This window comes from Arvicola amphibius, chromosome 3 (assembly GCF_903992535.2).
Source record: "Arvicola amphibius chromosome 3, mArvAmp1.2, whole genome shotgun sequence".
Taxonomy (NCBI): domain Eukaryota; kingdom Metazoa; phylum Chordata; class Mammalia; order Rodentia; family Cricetidae; genus Arvicola; species Arvicola amphibius.
In genome coordinates this window covers 121,954,776-121,973,651 of record NC_052049.1, presented here as the reverse complement: position 1 = coordinate 121,973,651, position 18,876 = coordinate 121,954,776, and the positions used below count along the sequence as shown (strand labels likewise).

Below are 18,876 nucleotides of genomic sequence, written 5' to 3'. Positions count from 1 at the left end.
GCAATCCTCCTGCCTCAGTCTCTCATTAGTGGAACTCCAAAAGTGTATCATGATGCCCAATTAAGAATTTCAAATAAAGGTTTTTTTCTTCTTGCCAAAATCTCTAGGTTTAGCAGCAAATGGGCCTCCTGAGTAATTAAATGGATTGACGTACCCTAGAGAGTTGTCCAGTACCAGCCAACTCTATTGGAGAATAGCTGCCAAAAATTCTGCATAGATAAATTAGCCGAAGTGAGAGATCATTACACAAGAAGTGCCATTCGGTTCGATTTTTAAGTAAAGTTCATGTTTAGAAGAGAGGGCTTAAAGCTTTCTGCAAAGCCAACCTGTTTGAAGTAAGTAAGTAATAGAAGGAAATCTCTCTAGCTTTTTGTGTGAGGGGCGGGGGAAAAGGAGTATTTGTTGTAAAGATATAATTGTTCAGTTGTGGTTGTTTTGAGACAGGGTCTCCTGTAGCCCTGATGGGCCAAGAGATGGTCAAGGCTGGATTGACCTTGAACTCCTGATCCTTCTCCTCAGTTGAAAGAGCTGTGCACCACCATCCCAGTTTAAGAAGTGTTGTGGAATTGAACCCAGGTCCTTTGGTGTGCTGGGCCAGTACTTTACACACTGAGCTACGGCCTCAAAGTCTAACTTTTAAATGAGCTTACCAAAACACTCATCAAAATAGTTTCCAGGCTTGGCGACTCACACTGTCTGCCCACAGAGCCACCTTCTAAACATCTCTGAGAGCTGCCCTTCAGAAAGCACCCACTTTTACTCCAGTCCTAGCTCTTACATCTTATTTACCACATCAAATAAAAGGAGGGGACCACACACGGACCACCATGATTCTCCCAGAATATGGGTTATTAAATGAAAATCTCAGTACCAGGTATGGGATAGCTCCCTTTGAGCTACTGGCCAGGGAGGTCCCACAGGCCCCCAAAACAACCCAGGCTACTGCCACTGCTCTTGGTTAGCTGCTAGAACCAGATGGTAAGACTCTAGCACTGAAGAGACAATATGCTTTAGGTGCAAGACAGAGAAACCAAGCTGTAAGTGACCTGAAACGTCCTCTGATAACTAGTTTTCAAAGTGCCAGAAGATGCTATGTGTGCACCAATGGTACCCATGCAGCCAACCCTCTATGCTACAATACCACCCTGAATGGTAAGACGTGTCCGGTGATGTAATAGTGGCATGAATGGCATGGGGGCAAGCAACTGCTTTTAGATTGAATTTGAGGCCGGTTCACGGGAAGGAATTCATGTCTGGTACTATATATAAGCTTGGTCAAAAGCCCATGGCTCTGGGGAGCTCACAAGGCCCAAGAGGAACCTACTCCTGACATTCTGCTAAACACTGCTTTCTAAATATTCATGCTTACACTTATAGATGAGCGTTTTCCTCAACTTTGGCCAGAAAAACTTCTCTCTGCAGTGGCCAGCAGTTAATACAGAGACTCATCACTAGCCAAGTGCTAAGAATAAGTGTCTATTGAGGGCTTGGCCCTAAATGGGACATCTCTAGCAACCCCTCCTCATCCTTCAGGCTCAGGAAATGTAGGGAATGGAGGATGGAGAAGAGTGTGTGAAATCCTCTCTTTGGGTCATGATATGGCCATTGCTGCGCAGGTCCTGAGTTATATAAGAAAGCCAGCTGAATGGGTGTCATAGGGAGTAAGCCAATAAGCAATGTTCCTCCCTGATCTCTGTTTCAGTTCCTGACTTGAGTTCCTTCCTTGGTTTCCCTGCATAACAGATGAAAATCACGATGAAAGAAAATCCGTTCCTCCCCAGGTTGCTTTGGAGTGCAGGGTTTTTCACAACAGAGACAATAACTGGGACAGGGTTCATCTCTATGCCTGGGGTTGAAACAGAGAAGAGAGTGCTCTCTCTCTAACCCGTCTGCCATGTAAAGGCACTGTAAGATGAAGGCTATCCGTGAGGCAGTAAATACGCCTACACCAGACACCATGTCTGCAAGAGCCTCAGCCTCAGACACCCCACTCTCCAGCAACAAGAAATGACTTCCTGCCGTCTCCAAGCCACCCAGCCTGGACGACTGCTATTAATAATCTGGACATCTTGCATAAAATCCCAATTACACAATGTGTCTGTGGATGCCAGAGACCAGCTGAGAAACTCACCAAGTCCCATTCTTCACTTGCTCCCCAGGGTAACCTCTGAGGGATCTCCAGGGACCCCCAAGATACGTCTTAGTTCGTACACCGTCGGTGCAGGTGAAGGGTGGCATCCTACAGCCTCAGCTTTCAGATACGACGTGGTGAGGCTTCCAAACTAGTAAAGCAGGTTCACTTTGGAATCAACCATAACTATCTCTCTCTCTGATGCTCGCCAGCTATGTGACCCAAGCAAGTTACTCATCCGATCCGTCAAATGAGAAACCAAACTGTGTAGGTGTGTCACAGGACTGGTGAAACGCAAGCAGGGAATTCTCGTTTGGTGACAGCTGCTGCTGCCCTCTGGTTTTATCTGACACCTCTCTGACTGTGTGAAGCCCTGGATGGAAGCCACAAGAGTCCGGATGAGAGATGGTAAGGGTGGCCGCTGAAGTCAGGACTGTAAGGACTGAAGGGAGACAGGCTCTAGGAACAGTCTAGAAATGATGTCAAGATGAGGAACAAGCTCGGACAGCCATCTTCTCTACTTTCAAATTAGTCTGGGAAAGGAGCAAAGAGAAGCAGGACAAACCCAGAGGTTGTCGAGAACTATTCTGGGGAAGGCACTACATCCTGGGTCGCGTGGACAGAGGCCAGTGGAGGGCCTGTTGGAAGAGAACCTTAGATCTACTCTCTCCTCTCTCCTGTGCCACACAGAGGCAATCCCTGCATGTCCTCTGACAACTCTGTGCAGTGCCCAGGAAGTGACGACACAGGTCAGAGGGAGCACCCAGCAAAGCACTCAACTGCGTGCTGTGGCCCAGGGTCGACCGGAGAATGAACACTCAGTGCGGAGCTGTGCTCTGAGGGTGGAAATGGGAAGTCACTAGGCGCCATGAAGCCCAGATATCTGAGGCAGTTAAAAACAAACACCCCACAATGTCCGGAGACATTTTTGGTTGTCATATTGGATGTGTGTTGTGCTGGCATCTATTGGACAGAGGCCAGGATGCATAGCTGCCCACAATGAGGAATTATCCAATTCAAAGTGTGCTGGAATAAAGTATATAACAGTGGACAAAACTTGACTTTTCTCCTGCCTCCTGAGTCTAGAAGAAGCAGATAGCAGTTAATTGCGCAATAGAATGGGGCTGGGAGAATTTACTGGTAGAATAAAGAACTACCCAGGTCCTCACAGCACAAAGCATATAAAAGCTCTCATTTCATATAACTTCCTTAAACAATGCTATATAACAACACCCTTCGTAGGGCTAGAGAGATGAATCAGCAATTAAAAGACTGCTCTTCCAGAAGACATGGGTTCGGTCCCTAGCACCCACATGGGGTCACAACTGTTAACTCCAGTCCAAGGTGATCTAATGTCATCTGACCTCCTTAGGCACCAAGCAGGCATGTGGTGCATATACATCTAGACAAAACACCCTTCACCTGATGTTCCTATAGACGGTGAATGGTGACAAGGAGTGCTCCCCTCCCATGGACTGATGGGTGGTGACAAGGAGTGCTCCACTCCTGGTGACAAGGAGTGCTCCTATACACGGACAGAAATAAGGAGCTCGCTTGTAGGCTGATGGGCGACTACTGCTCAAGCTCCTCCAGTCCATGCCCTCCACACACTAAGCTCCTTCCAGTCCTTTAAGCAAAAACCCCCTCTAGCCCTTCCAATCTTGCTACCTCTCTCACCTGGTAGGAACAAAACCTCAAGCTTCTCAGCTGCCCCTCACCCTGGCAGGCCTGATCTCTGCTCTCCTTTGTGCCAACCCTGAACTTTGGAAGGCAGCTCTATTCACTACTGTAGCCCAGCACCATCACTGAACTTTGGACTTACTCCTCTGGCACTTACCATGATTCCTTTACTATAATTTGATTATAAGCCTTCTTGGAAACAGATATTAAATCATACCTACCATCCCAATTACAAAGATGAGCTTAGGGCCTAGACCTGGATATAGATAGCTAAGGTGTATTGAATGGAAAAAAAAAAAAAAAAGAAAGAAAGAAAGAAAACCTGACCAGCATGGCGTTACATACAATAAAAAGCTATGTCTCAACACTTTATCCTTTATTGGTTAAGGAAAAAGATAAGCACATGAAATAATTAAGTTTTCTGCTAGAGACAGAAAGTTGACAATCATAAGGAATATACGTTTTGAAATACATGACTAAATCAAGGTCTCTGTGTCAGACTGTAAACCATCTGATAGTCTCTAGCACTGCTGGAGATCCACAGCTGTTTGTTAGAATAGATCATTTGACAAAATTCAGGCTCGAGGTGAGGGTGGTGGTGGTGCATGCCTTTAATTCCAGCACTTAGGGAGGCAGAGGCAGGTGGATCTCTGAGTTCAAGGCCAGTCGTAAATCTATAGAGCAAGTTACAGGACAGCCAGGGCTATGTAGAGAAAGCCTGTCTAGGAAAAACAAAAAAAGGCAGGTTCTGGGACAAAACCTATTGGATATTCTGGGACTGTTACCCTGAATGCTTCAGACAATTTGCGCCATTGAACTTGTGGGATGAATACTCAAGTGATTTGAGACGTTTCCCCCTCATCTGTCTTTGAGACAAGGGGTCACTACAGTTGGCCTTGAACTCCCAGCATGCCTTTGAACATTTCACCCCACTTTCTGAGTGCTGGGGACTACAGCCAGGCACCCCCATAATCAGTCCAGTCATCTAATATTCACAACCCCAAAGAAAAATGTTTGTACCTAAGCGAGAGAGATATGTCAAGAGTTGGGGGTCACCTAGAATATATGCTTCAGATAAAGAAGGCAATCCTCTTCAGGCCATTAACTTTTTCCTGTATTTAGTACCCACATGTCAAAAGTGGTGAAAAGAACAGAAAAGGAAAAATAAAACCAAATTTATCTATGAAACTATAAGCTATCTCTCTGTGTTCTGTCTTTTCTCCACACCCCACAGTTCCCTACAAAGAATGTTAGGAGTTCAAGGCCAGCTGCAGATAATGCAGCAACTTGAAAGTCAGCGTGGCCTTCTTGACACACCAGAAAACAGCAATAACAACGAAGGAAAATTGCAGGCCGTGACCCTCAGAATAAACATCAACACAGGGAGGCATTTGGAGTGTGGTTAATGAATAGGAGGCCTAATGAACTTTGTCATGGAAACCAGATACACACACCTTGTAGTTCCAGGTACTCAGGAGGTTCGGGCAAGAGGATCATTTAAACACGAGAGTCAGCGACCAGCCTGAAGACAACAGAGGAACACCACATGAAAAAAAGGGTGTGGGGTGGCTAAAAGCAGGAGATGAGCAAATGTTGTTGTTTGTGGGCTCTGCCATGACTCTAGCACCATACTGCTGAGCTAAACTTCTTTTCCTAGCATGCAATTCTGGATAAGAAAAAGAAATGGCTTATGACCAAAGAAAAGCAAGAATAAAAGAACTTTGTCACCTCTCAGCTATTCATTTATTCATTCATTCATTCATTCATTCATTCATTCTTGAGCTAAGGGCTGTGCAGAATGCACAAGGGAGAAGAGCAAGGCCTGCTGTGATGCAGGCCCATCCACCAGGAGTGTAAAACACCCACAAACCACCATCACACAAGAGAGTAAAAGGCCTCAGGGGGGTGCAAAATAAACCTCACTGAGAGAAGGAAGAAATCCCCAGGGGCTCCTAGACTCTTCTGCTCATAAAACATACTACCCAAAAACACTACGCTATGAAGAGAAAATCACACTTGCTAGTTCTTGGTACTTCTTGCTGAGTTGAGATCTGCTAGATTATCTACCCCAGCCTTAGGGTCACTGGCATCTTCCCAGTTACCACCTGTTCCCATTACCGAGGAATGGAGAGCGCTGGTGGTGACTAGCCCATGCAGGACACTGGAAAGGGCTCTCTCTCTTCCCACTGCTGTGTGGTCAACCAGTGAATCCTCTCACAGCCCTGCAGGCTAACTTAGCAGGTGGGGGGAAGTGAGGGTGAAGACTGCTAGTAATCTTTTCTTGCATTATTTATTGACTTATTTATTCACTGCCCATGTATGTGTATATGTGTGGTCATACATGCCACAGCACACATGTGAAGATCAGAGGACAGTTTTGGGAACTTGAATCTCCTTCCATCATGTATGTTCTGGGTATTGAACTCAGGTAATCAGGCTTGGTGGCAGGAGTATTTAAGCACTGAGCTGTCTTGCCTTCCCAACCCACCCCCATTATTTATTTATTTATTTATTTATTTATTTTGCTCTTGTTGAGAACTGAACCCAGTGTCTGACCCAGGCTAAGCATGAACTCTCTCCGCCACGATCCTCAAATAGCACACAAGAACCAGGGACTTGTCCAAGCAAGGCCAGCTCACTAAGATTTGAATTCGAAGTCTGACCCCTTAGTTATGTCACGGTAACATCTCCCCGCTAAGAAATCACTGCTAAAATACCAGGACATTACAAAGCTGGAAGAGAATGGTCGATTTGGGGCCAATCTACTCCTTTGAACGCGCGCAGCTATTTTAAAACTATGCTTATTTGTGACCAAAAAAAAAAAATGCATGTATACACATTTATCGACCAGCTCTGAAAGTGAGATGCCTTTGCAAGGGCGTAGCTTTCAAAATCTTTCCTGAAATTCATTGCCCAGGGTGGATAGTGACATATGCCTGTAACCCTGGCACTCTCATAATCCCCAGGTAAACCAACGACTTAGCCTTGTGTTTCCCTACCTAGAAAGTGGGTCTAACAATAGCGCCATATCCTAAAGTGAAGATGTGGTGCTATTGTCCACATAAATGGCTAAGCGCAGTGCCTGGCACGGAGTGAATGCTCGGTAAATGGATGTCATTATTTGGATGTTAGCCTCTATGTGTCTTCAGAACGCAAGTCGTCCAGTGACCACAGAAAGCTTTCCCCAGAGTCGCTGCCAAGTCTTTAAGAACATCCCTGCCTACCTATGGCCCCACAGAGCACAGTGACATCAGCCACCTGCTTCCCTGGACCGTCGCTCCAGAGGTGGTCACGTCACCTCGCTCAGGCCCCAAAACAGGGAAGACGCAGCTCCGTCCGGTTTACCACAGCACAAAACTTAACCCAGCTTGCTCACTTGAGTGAACTCCGGTTGGAGGCTGAAAGAATGCGGGCGCCGCGCCAGGAAGGGCAGCACTTCCACCTGCCAAGCGACAGGGTGGGCAGCCCTCCTCCACTGCGTCCACGGGGACACCCACCCTGCCGCGGGGACGCGGGGACCGATCTCACAGTGCCAGCTGGATGAATCCCCTGCACATCCTCTGAAAACCACTGTCACGGTTTCTAAGGGTGTGCCACGGTATGGGAGCACCCAGTTGAAAGGAGACCTCCTGGGTGCGCGTGAGGAGTGCTCCGAACCCAAGTCGCGGCGCCGCCGCCCCCGCAGACACCTGCGCGCGCGGGTCCCGCCACCCGGGCCCGCCCCACGCCGCACTCACCAGGTGAAGAGTTTGCTTCGGATCCTGCTCAGGTGGCTGCCGATCGTGGCCATGGAGCTCAGAGCCTGGGGCTCCGTGACCCCCGCGCTCGCCGGTGATTCGGCTTCCATGTGGTCCCTACGAGCCTCGTGTGCCCGGAACCCCGCAAAGTGCTCCGGCCCGGAAGACAGGAGGCGGCGCCTGTGAGGACGGCGCGGACTCGGCCCGCGCCCTGCCTTGCTCTCCTGCTGCGCTCGCTCGCTCGCGTCCCCGGCTCCTGCGACAAATCATTAACTGTCAAGCCCTTAGGGCCAGAGGATGCTTTTACAGACCATCACCTGGCACCTCAGGGAAGCTGGGAAGCTGGGGGGGGGGGGGGGGGAGGGGAGGGGAGAAGAAAAGGCAGGTTTGTTTTCTCAGCTTGCGTCCTTTCTGGGTAGGACACAGTAAATTTAAGAGATTGGGGGTTGGGCTTCTCCCCCCCCCCCCCCCCCCCCCCCCCGCCAACCCATACCCTGGTGGGTGGAGTTGATTTGGTTAGCTTGTTTGACCTCACTCTGTAGCCCAGACTATCCTGGAACTCACCACGTAGCCGAGGCTAACCTCGAACTCGCAACACTCTTCCTGCCTCTGCTTCCAGAGGGCTGGGATTCACAGGCCAGCGCTACCACACCCGGCACATTTCAAGATTTTATGGTTCCTTGTTTGAAATAAGCATACTAGGTGACGAGTTAAGAGGTTATTTTGGCTGGCTCCCAGCGTGTCCTACGGGACGCGGCGAATAGGTGCCAGCCTAAACTTTGTTAACTGAAAGGACCCACTGACCCCGCGCCTGTGTCCTGATCTCCCTCCCACTCGAAGAAAAGCTACAGTTCTTTTCCTCGCAAAACAAAGATCTGGGAAGTGCATCTTTGTGGCTTGGGCGAAGCCTATCTGTCTGGAGGGTGTGTTGTGTTGCCTTGTCACACTCAGCGCCGTCCAGGCCTTGGTCCGGGCTCACCTTCTGATGCTTGGATGGACCCAGAAGGGACAAGAGGGAATAAAATAAAAAGCGGGGTGGGGAATTTCCTGGTTCTCGCTAACAGAAAGAAGTCTGTAGTGCTGATCAAGCACTTTTTTCCTGAAAGAGACCAAGAAGATGAAAGAAAAGGTGTTGAGACCCATCCCCCACCTCATCAGTTCCGCCCCAAACTCCTTTCGTGAATAAAGGAACACAGTCAACAGTAAATTCCAGAAGACTGCGGATGCAGAAGAGCAGGCAGTTCTGTAAGAGACACTAAGAAGAACCGGGTTTTAAACCATCTGGTAACTCATGTCTTCAGACGCAGTCCCTAGGACCTAGGCGGTTGAAGTAGGAGTCTCCCTTAAGCTGGAGGCTAGCCTAGACCAGTGTAGTTCTAGATCAGCCTAAGCTAGAGAGAGACCCTGCCTCAAATAAATAAACACGGAGGTGAGCTGAGCGTGGGAGTGTGGCTCAGCTGGGAAAGCAGGCTTCAGTCTGTGTTTCATTCCTGGAACCCACATGGTGGGTGGAGAGAATGGACTCCGGCAAGTTGAACTCCACATCCAGGCAGCAGTACACAAAAACACATAAATCAGTGCAAAAAATTGTTTATGTACAAAAGGTAATATATTTTGAAAACTGTAGCTAAAAGAGCGTCTGCTTTACCAACTACAAATGCTGCAAAGTTTAAATATGATATTTTGTTTGTTTTTGTATTTTTGAAACAAAAATCTCACTCCATAGACCAAGCTGATTTGAAACTCAACTATGTAGTCCAGGCTGGCCTCCAATTTAAGGCAGTGCTCCCAAGGGCTGGGGCATGTACCATCATGTCAAGCTGAAATGATTGCTGAAATATTTTTCTAATTTTATTTATTCATTTTGTTGTTTTGTGTATTTTATTTTGATACGGGGTCTCCCTAAACCATTCTGGTTGCCCTGGAACTCACCCTCGAACCCACAGCAATTCACTTGCTTCTGCCTCCCAAGTGCTGGGACTAAAGGCATGGGCCATCACACGTGGCTATTTTTCCTAACGTCAAAAGGACTTAATCAAAATTTCCTTACAAGCACTTGAAAAAAACAGTTTGATGAGCCTTCTGAGAACATCAGAAGCACATGTGGGGGCTTGGGATGTGGCTCAGTTGGCAGAGAGGGCCTGGGTTCAATCTCCTGTATTGAAGAAAACCAGGAGTGGCGACACTTGCCTGTAATCCCAGCACTTGGGAAGTAGAGGCAAAATAAGAACTTTAAAGTCATGTTCAACTCAGGACACAGGAGACCCTGTCTCGGGTGGGGTGGGGTTGGGGAAGGACTAAAGAACAGCATCCCACTAGACTCTGCACACTGACAATGTGGAATGCTTGGACGTTGTGGCATAGGCCTTTAACCTTAGAACCTGGGAGGCAGAAGCAGGTGAATCTCTCTGAGCTGCTATTAGCCTGGTCAACAGAGCAAGCCCTAAGACAGCCAGAGAAACTCTGAAAGAAAAGAAAAAACACTAATTTCACCAGAACCCTGTACTCATCTACGTTCTCGTAAATGACAGTACAAAGAAGTAGCTCCCCTGTGTGATTGTACAAGACCTAATCACCTTTCAGATTCCCATCCTTCCTTCATAAATGACAGACTGAACCACCGATGCCCACTGAGTAACCAGAACAAAGTACTTGTTAACAAAATTTTAATTAATTGGTGAGACTGTTTTTGTTTGGTTGGCTGACTGGTTTGATTTGTGTGTGTCTGTGTGTGTGTGTGTGTGTGTGTGTGTGTGTGTGTTTTGTTGTTTTTGTTTTTGAGACAAGGTTTCTCTGTGTATCCCTGGCTGTCCTGGAACTCTCTCTACCAGGCTGGCCTCGAACTCAGATATCCACCTTTCTCTGCCTCCTGAGTGCTGGATTTACTGCCTGACTGCTGTCTATTTATTTAGAAATAGAGTATCCCTACGTCATGGAGGCTGGCCTAGGAATCATAATCCTCCTGCCTCAGCCTTCCACGTGCTGTAATTATACAATTATCACCACACCTAGCTTTAACCCCAGTTGAATTTTGTCTCCTAGCCCCAGGCCTCTGAACTTTCACCACCTTGAGCCAGCTTGTCAGCCTTCCAGAAGAGCCCCTGCTAAGAGCAGGCCACTTCAAGGTAAAACCTTCTCTGTCCACTGTCAATCAAGCTGCCCTTCTCAGACAGCTCCCTCAAGGCCTGGGACTGCCTCCCCACCCAGTAGCTCTTGTAAAGATTCTCCCCTCCCCAAAGTCTGTCGAGATATTAGACTTCTTTGTTTTATGTGTGACCGCAGAGAAAGGTGTGGGCGGTATCAGTACACAGAACTTTAAAATGAGGCAGATACTTAAATGAGCTAACCGTGCCTAGGACTTCTAGAGTCTATCTGCAGCACCAACCCCGGGCCCCTAAAAAACACCTAAAAACAGTGTAGGGGAAGGAGTAGTGAGCAGAGGAGAAATTTTTAAAAATTTAAAGAAAAATACCCAAAAATCAAATAATGTACAGAGAGAGAAAATATGAATTAATTAAGCTGGACATGGTAGCTTACATCTGTAATCCCAGAATTTGGTGATGAGAACAGAGGAGCAAAAATTCAAGGTCATCCAAACCGTGTAGAAAGTTTAAGGTCATCCTTACCACATAGAAAGTTTGAGGTCAGCCTGGACTACGTGAAATGTGTTAGAAACAAGCAAAATGTAAGACAGGCTTGGTGGTTCAGGCCTATAACTCCAGGATTTAAGAGACCAAGGCAGAAGCTGGGCAGTGGTGGCATACACCTTTAAACCCAGCACTGGGGAGGCAGAGGCAAGAGGATCTACAAACTCAAGGCTAGCCTGGTCTACAAAACAAGTTCCAGGAGAGCCAGGGCTACACAGAGAAACCCTGTCTCAAAAAACAAACAAAACAAACCAAAACAAACAAACAAAAAACCCACAAGATTTTAGGCTGGGGAGATGAATTCAGTGGTTGAATTCAGAGGACCTGAGTTTGATTTCCAGCACCCACAAGTCAGTTCACAACCATCTGTAACTGCAGTCCCAGGAGATCCAAGGCAGATAGCACACAGACACACATGCCAAAATAAATAAATAAATAAATAAATAAATAAATGATCTTTTTAAAAGAAGTTCTAATGCGTCAGACTGGATGATGCCCCCACCTCCAAAGAGGGACTGGATCTGTAGAACTGACAATGGTCTGAAGCAGCAAAAGGGACTTTGTTGTTCTGATTAAGGTCTATGGCCTGAGATGGGGAAGCAATCCTAGATTATCTAGTGGGCCATAAAGGAAGTGTCCTCACAGAGGGAAGTTGTGGGGGGGGGGGAGGTTGGAGACGTGTCCCTCACAGAGGGAAACCGGGAGATTCTCTTCAGGAGAAATTACATAAGGGGACCAACGGTGACATACTTTAAAGAGGAAGGGAAGTGTACACACAAGTCATACACGCAGGTAGCTGTCACAAGCTTGGAGCCTCCAGAAGAAACAGCCTTGACATGTTGAAACTCTGGCCTCCAGAAAACGGAAGGAATAAATAAATTTACCCTACTTTAAGCCACAAATTGATGACAGCTTGTGACAGCGGCCAGAGAAGGCATAGGCTACTTTATAAAGATCACAATCTGCTGTCAAGTGAAACAGCCTGCTGGGCACGTGTGCAGTGCGATTCCATTAAGGACAGTCACCAGCAAAGTAACTACACGTCTTTGTGTATACATATGCACCATACACATATTTACGCTTGTTTACGTGACCAGGAGAGGAAGGCAGCTGGGGATGCCTGTGAATCTTTGTGACCAACACTTGGAAGACTGTGCTGGAGGTTGCCTCTCACCAGGAGTTGGAGTCCAGCCTGTGCACTATAGTGAGCCTCCAGCTCAAAAAGGGAAACAAAACAGCAAAAAACAAAGGAAAACCAAAAACTGAAGCCACTCTGGGTACAGCAAGCCCGTAATCCCAGCACTTGGGAATTGAGGTAGAGTCTAAGTATAACCTGGCCTACTAGTGAGTTCCAGGCCAGCAAGAGCTGCAGAGCTAGACCCTGCTGTAAAGGAAGGAGAGATCATGGAAGAGCCTGGCCAGGTTATTGAGAGTGGTTAAGTCAGGGGCGCAGTCAAGAGCGGGCTGGGTTAACGAAAGAAGAGAGATTCCTATCTATCTTCATCTTGTGTTCTTCTGGGCATATGACTAATTTTGGAATTTGAAAACATTCCACTAAAGCATTTTCAGTTGGTCAGACGTTACCAGGAAATACAGGCGACCTGGACATGTGGCCGTAAAGTTACAGTGTATAAATTCTCTATGCAGAGTCCTCCCCAGAAACTAGCCCTTCCGAGCTCGCTCCACAATGCGCTCATCCCTGACTGAGGAGTATTGATCAGCCTGCGTTATTTTGGTATCAGGATTAAAACATATTGAGCTGATCTGTGGGCACCAATCCACAAGTTTTTGTCAAAGGAAATTTACTGAGGGAAAAAAATCGTAGTTGGGGATTTTTTTTTTCATATAATAACCTCACTTCTTAGAAGTTCAAATAACAAACAAAAAAAACTACCACTTACTAAACACCTTCCATGTACCTAATATTATCTGCTATATATATTAAATCAGCCTAAATCCCTGTGGTCTCAAACAATCATTTTTTTATGTCTTGTGGTTTCTGTGGGTCAGGTGTTTGGGGACGGTATGGGCTAGAACTGTCTCCAGCCTCCACAGAGAGAAGGTAGCTGGAGGCAGGAGGAGTAGAAGGTAAGGACAGAACATCTAGTACGTACCCTGCAACTCTGCCATCTGTCTAGTTTAGGGGCTCGGCATGACACCTCTCTGTGGATTGATCTGGATCGCCTCACAGCCTGGTCTGCTTGTCCTTCAAGGCCTTCGGTCAGCTTGCTTGGCAGCCGTTCCCCTCAGCCCCAGGCAAGTATCAGCGAAGTCAACGCACATAGCCAGCGCCCCCTAACAAAAGACCACCAGAAAGTCCTTTCTCTAAATCATAATGTTTATTGTGCTGGGCAATGAGCCAGGACCTCAGGCAGCGTTCTTCCACTAGAGATGGACCCCCCCCCTTTACAGTGTAAAGCACAGTGAGATCCTTTACAACGGGATCTCCCTGTACCATGGTCACAGAGCAGTTTCCACCCAGTTGAAGAGTTCTCTCCAGGAGGGAAAAGGAACTCGGGACATAAACAAAATGTCACCTTTCTGAGAAAGAGGGATTTGAAAAGATTCTTTCCTGAAGGTTCATCCCAGGCTTTGTAAAATGTGTAAAACCTGCTGGAGAAGGAGCTTAACTGAGCTTGCCCAGGATCTCCTGGACCTTTTGAGCCACCCAGAGGTGGTGCAGAGGGTTCTGTAATGTCACCCCTGGGAATGAACTGCATCTGCAAAGGCTCATGGACTGATTAGCACATCAGCGATGTGGAGAGGGTAGAGTGTTGCAGCTCCACAGCCTAATTATGATTTATCTTGGGCTAGCTTTAGCTCCCTACGTAACCATTCTTTCCTTACCAATCCCTGTGTCAGACTTAGCATCCTGTGAGTAACATATAAAAATCCCTTGGAACGCATGGACAGACCCCATAGTGTCCACCAATCAAAGAGCTAAGTGTGCTGTCTGACTGCATCTAAAGCCTACAGCAGTTTTCTCTGCTTTGCTGTCACCCACCTACCAGATGTACCCACCAACGTGTTAGGAAAAGTGACTTGACGCGTGGCTTTCTTTGTTCTGTTACTATGAATAGGTCATGAAATCGCTACCCTATTGGAACACTGTTTGGGGAGACCTAAGTCTGTGTTCCCAGGCCACTGGTCGCTCATAGTTGGGTTCAGAATAAACCATCTTTTCATTCCTTTGGGGTGAGATCAGTTTCTTTCATCAACAAGTTCTTGGTGCCCAATGTGGGGCCCAGGAACAATCCGCTTTTCACCGAAGGAATTAACTGGCTTGGCACCAGGCATCAGGACAGGGCTCCTTTGTGTCCTACCATCCGTCACTGCTTCACCAGCACTTGGGAGGCAGAGGCAGGTGGACGGCTGTGACTTCAAGGCCAGCCTGGTCTACACAGAGAGTACAGCCAGGGCTATGTAGGAGAGACCGTCTCAAAAAGGAAAAGGAAACCAGTGAGCTTTTCCTTGGGGCTTAGGCCTTCTTGCTATATTCTGACCTGCGGTTTTCAGGATATGTATTTGGATACTTTGCGTATTTTTTGTTTTGTTTTGTTTTCAAGGTATTTGCTTCAGAAGTATTTTGGTTTCTGATTGGTTTGTTTTCAGCTTTGTTTTCTTAAGACCTCTGGAGGTATTTTGGGTTCTGGTCTGGTTTGTCTTGATGTTGTTTGCCTTGGGAACCTGTGGTTTATTACCTAGTTGGCCTTGGTCTCTTGGTACTTGTTCAATACCCAGTTCCAGAAACTTTCCTGGGGCTCCTCCTGCGTATTGCAACCTTGCTACTTTTAAGCATTTCCTGAGTGGGACTGGAGAGATGAACCAGGTGCAGTTCTCAGCCCCTACATGGAGATTCCCAGCCATCATCTGTAAATCTTCCAGACTCTGCAGGCACAAGGCACACGTGTGGTACAGAGACATGCAAGCAAAGCGTTCATACGTGTAAAATAAAAATAAAACTTTAAAATAATTTTCTTGAGTGCTTGATCATTAAAAAACTTAAGCTAAGAGGCATTGTTCCCTCCAACACGAAGGGAGGAAGTATGCAGAAGAACTCCCCACACATGCAATGACGTCATAGGGAAACCAAACAAATATGCCCTGTTCCTGGGTCAGAAGGAACATTAGCATGCCTGGAGAAGACAGACATAAAGGTTTGATCACCCATTGTCTTGAGGACCCTCACATTTCTGTAAACTCTCAGGATAACTGTGAGACCCAGTGGGGGACAGGGGTGAAAGCTGAGAAAGTCCATCCCAAAAGCAGTGTATAACCCTGCTCCAAGACACAAGTCCCCTAGGGAGGCTTGCAACTTTTCAGGAGCAAGAAAAAGAGTAACAAGGCCTCCAAAAGGGAGGAACTGTTAGGAGATAAATGACCATCAGTGCTCCAGGTGGCTTCAGATATAATAATTACAGACATTCAACTTGTAAATATTTGGGAAAATGGGGAGATCTAACCAACGATAACTTAGCTTTACAGTTTCTTCATCATGGAACATTTGCTGTTCCAAAACTGATAGATTTTTTTTTTTACGTACAAAACTGGCAATAAGGCAAAAGTCATGAATGGGCAACATACTTTAATTGGAATTTAGAAGCATTTTAAGAGAAGAAATGATAAGATTGATAACTTACAGAAAATGAACGAAGGGACTCTAGCCAACCTGAACATGGCAAACACGGCTCTGGCAGGCCTTGCCCTTCTCCCTCAATTCCCTCTGCCTTGCTAAAAACCTAGGATTACATTCCTAAAGCTAGCCATTGTTGCCTTATTTGGCCACTTCTGCCTCCTGAGGCTGACTACCAAGGTACAGCTATCAAAGAATTGAAGTTCAACAATCAAAAACCCCCCTTTAGGCTACCCTAAACATGCCCAGTTAAAATTAAACTCACGGGTTTCCCCGTTTCCTTTTATAAAGTGTCATTTGCTTATGGGTGGAGACTGTCTCCTCTCAATCTAGAGGCAGCTGTGACCCTCCTCCCCAAGGACAAAAAAAAACCACTTCCCCTCTCCCTTGTTCCCTTCCCTTTCTCCCTCATCCTCTATCTCCTATTTTTGTCTCTTACTCCCTGTCCTCTGTCTCTCTGGGGCAAATAAATCATCTTTGTGCTGAGAACTTGGTCTTGGGTATTTTGAGCCAATGCCAAGTAGACAACGTAGGGACGATGAATAAGGGACTTTAAGAAACTCTCAGCATCAAAGACAGATACTGAAGGAAAGGAGGTTAATAAAAATGTTATAAATTGTAGTGCATTTCATTTGCCTTTTTAATAAATAAAGCTTGCCTGAGAATCAGAAAAGTAAGACAACCACACTGGCCAACCTTACAGACCAGGCAGCAATGACACACACCTTTAATTCCAGTAGCCACACTAGCTTGCTATAGAAACCAGGTAGTGTGTGACACACACCCTTAATCCCAGAACTAGAGAGGATTATAAAATTGGAGGAGACAGCTCTCAGTCACAATTTCATTCTGAGATTCCTGGAGGCAGGATCGGCATTTGGGACTAAGAGACAGTTGGAGGTAAGAGACAGTGGCTGGGTGTTTTGCTTTTCTGACCTTCAGGTTGAACCCCAATTTCTGTCTCTGATTTTTATTAATCATGCTTCAATAAATTGTATTCAAACTAAAGACAGGTGTTGAAGAACTTAACTCTCCCAACCTTCTGTTCCCACCTGTCCCTTCCTCTCTTGCCTCTTCTCTCTGAAGAAATCCAGCTTCCTTCCCCTTTACGACTTTTCCCTTCCCTTTTTCCTTTTCCCAAGGGGAACAAAATCCTTTACTTAAAAAAAATTGCAGGCAAAAATGTTTTATTCTTTCATAATTTCACATACATTACACACTTTGATTATATTATTCAGATTTCTAAGTTTCAGTGTGTAATAAAGCAAATATTGGTTGAAAGAAAAAATTTATGGCTCCTTTTAGATATAACTCAGGGGGAAGGAGGACCCATATACTGTTTAAACTCCCTGAACAAAATGTGAGTTAAAGTCTTTGATTATGGGGGTCTCTGACCCATATTAGGACCCTCTAGGTTCTGCTAAAGAATTTCAGATCACCCTGTGGACATATGAACCTGAGGTTTTCTGACCAACTGATTCAATTATTGGCTTCGGAAAGCAAGGCAAGGAGTGGTTTCACTTGGCAGAATGGAGAAGCTGCCTTCAAGACTTTAATAAAATAGATGCTGATGATAAAAATGCCTTCCGGGAATTAGGGAGGCGCCTCCGCTGTGTGATATCAAAATGATCTCCACAAATTCTTGACTGGGCTAAACTACACCAATGCAAGATAAGGCCAGGGGCACCTGTACCTGACTTTTGGGTCAGATTTAAAACAAAAACAAAATAAAACTGAAAACAAACATTTAAATAGCACTGAGGAACTCCCCCAAGGACTTGGAGGTTCACAAGTGATACCTTGTTAAATTCTACATTTCTGTAAGGGCAAGAAGATGTGGCCACTTTAGTCAAATGGAACAGTCCAGCATGTTCCTCATTTCCCACAAAGGTCCTTTTTAGCCTGAGCAAACCAAATATATATATATGTGTGTGTGTGTGTATGTATATATGTATATGTGTATATGTGTATACATATATATCCATAGATAGATAGATAGATGATAGGTAGATGGATAGATAGATAGATAGATGATAGGTAGATAGATAGATAGATGATAGATAAATGATAGGTAGATGGATAGATAGATAGATAGATAGATAGACAGATAGATAGACAGACAGACAGATGATAGGTAGATGGATAGATAGATGATAGATATGGAAAAAGACATCCATAGCCACATCATGCACTTACAGCTAAAGCAGTTATGCTAACAGACAGAGAGACACTAATTCCTTCCTTCGTGAAAACAGCGACTCTACAGCTATTGGAAAAGCTGGGCCAATTCAAAAGGGATTCTATGAAGCTGAAGTGGATGCCCTCCCAGAAGGGACCACTGGCTTCCAAGAGAGCTCTTGAGAGAAGGACCAGGCTAGAATCGGGCTGCTCTGAGAGAATCCAAAGGTTTTCTTTTCTCCTTACTAAACTTTAAGGGGGGAAAAAAAACCAAAGGGGAAAAGGGCAGTCAGGCAATGGTGGCACACATCTTTAGTACCAGAACTCAGGAGGCAGAGGCAAGTGTATCTCTGTGATTTCTAGGCTAGCCTAGTCTACAAAGCAAGTTCCAGGACAGTCAGGGAGCTATGCAGACAGAGATACTCTGTCTTGAAAAACAAAAACAAACAAACAAAAAACCTTGCCATACTTAAGCACTTCCTCAAAGTAAAATAAAATTCAAACGGTGTGAGTTTCTAACTACACGTGACAACCTTTAAGACAAATTCTGTAAGATTCCTATTGGGAGAAACCATAGGGCTCCACCTCTCTCTCTCTCTCTCTCTCTCTCTCTCTCTCTCTCTCTCTCTCTCTCTCTCTCTCTCTCTCTCCCCCTCTCCCTTCCTTCCTTCCTTCCTTCCTTCCTTCCTTCCTTCCTTCCTTCCTTCCTTCCGTTTTATTTTATGCATATGGATGCTTTGCCTTCATGCACTGCCGGAATAGGCCACAAGAGGGTGTCGGATGCCCTGGAACTGGAGTTACAAAGGGTGTGAGCCTCCATGTGGATGCTGGGAATTAATTGAATATGGGTCCTCTGGAAGAGCAAGTCAC

General features: G+C 46.0%; 1 protein-coding gene across 1 annotated transcript in view; it reads right to left on the bottom strand.

Annotated features, from left to right (window-relative positions):
• Positions 1 to 7,663, bottom strand: part of Slc35f2 (solute carrier family 35 member F2) — a 44,969-nt gene extending 37,306 nt beyond the window's left edge. Inside the window, exon 1 of the mRNA XM_038323630.2 lies at positions 7,549 to 7,663. Coding sequence (XP_038179558.1) covers positions 7,549 to 7,658 — 110 coding nt within the window. The 5' untranslated portion in view covers positions 7,659 to 7,663. The remainder of the gene's footprint in view (positions 1 to 7,548) is intronic.
• Positions 7,664 to 18,876: the final 11,213 nt, after the last annotated feature.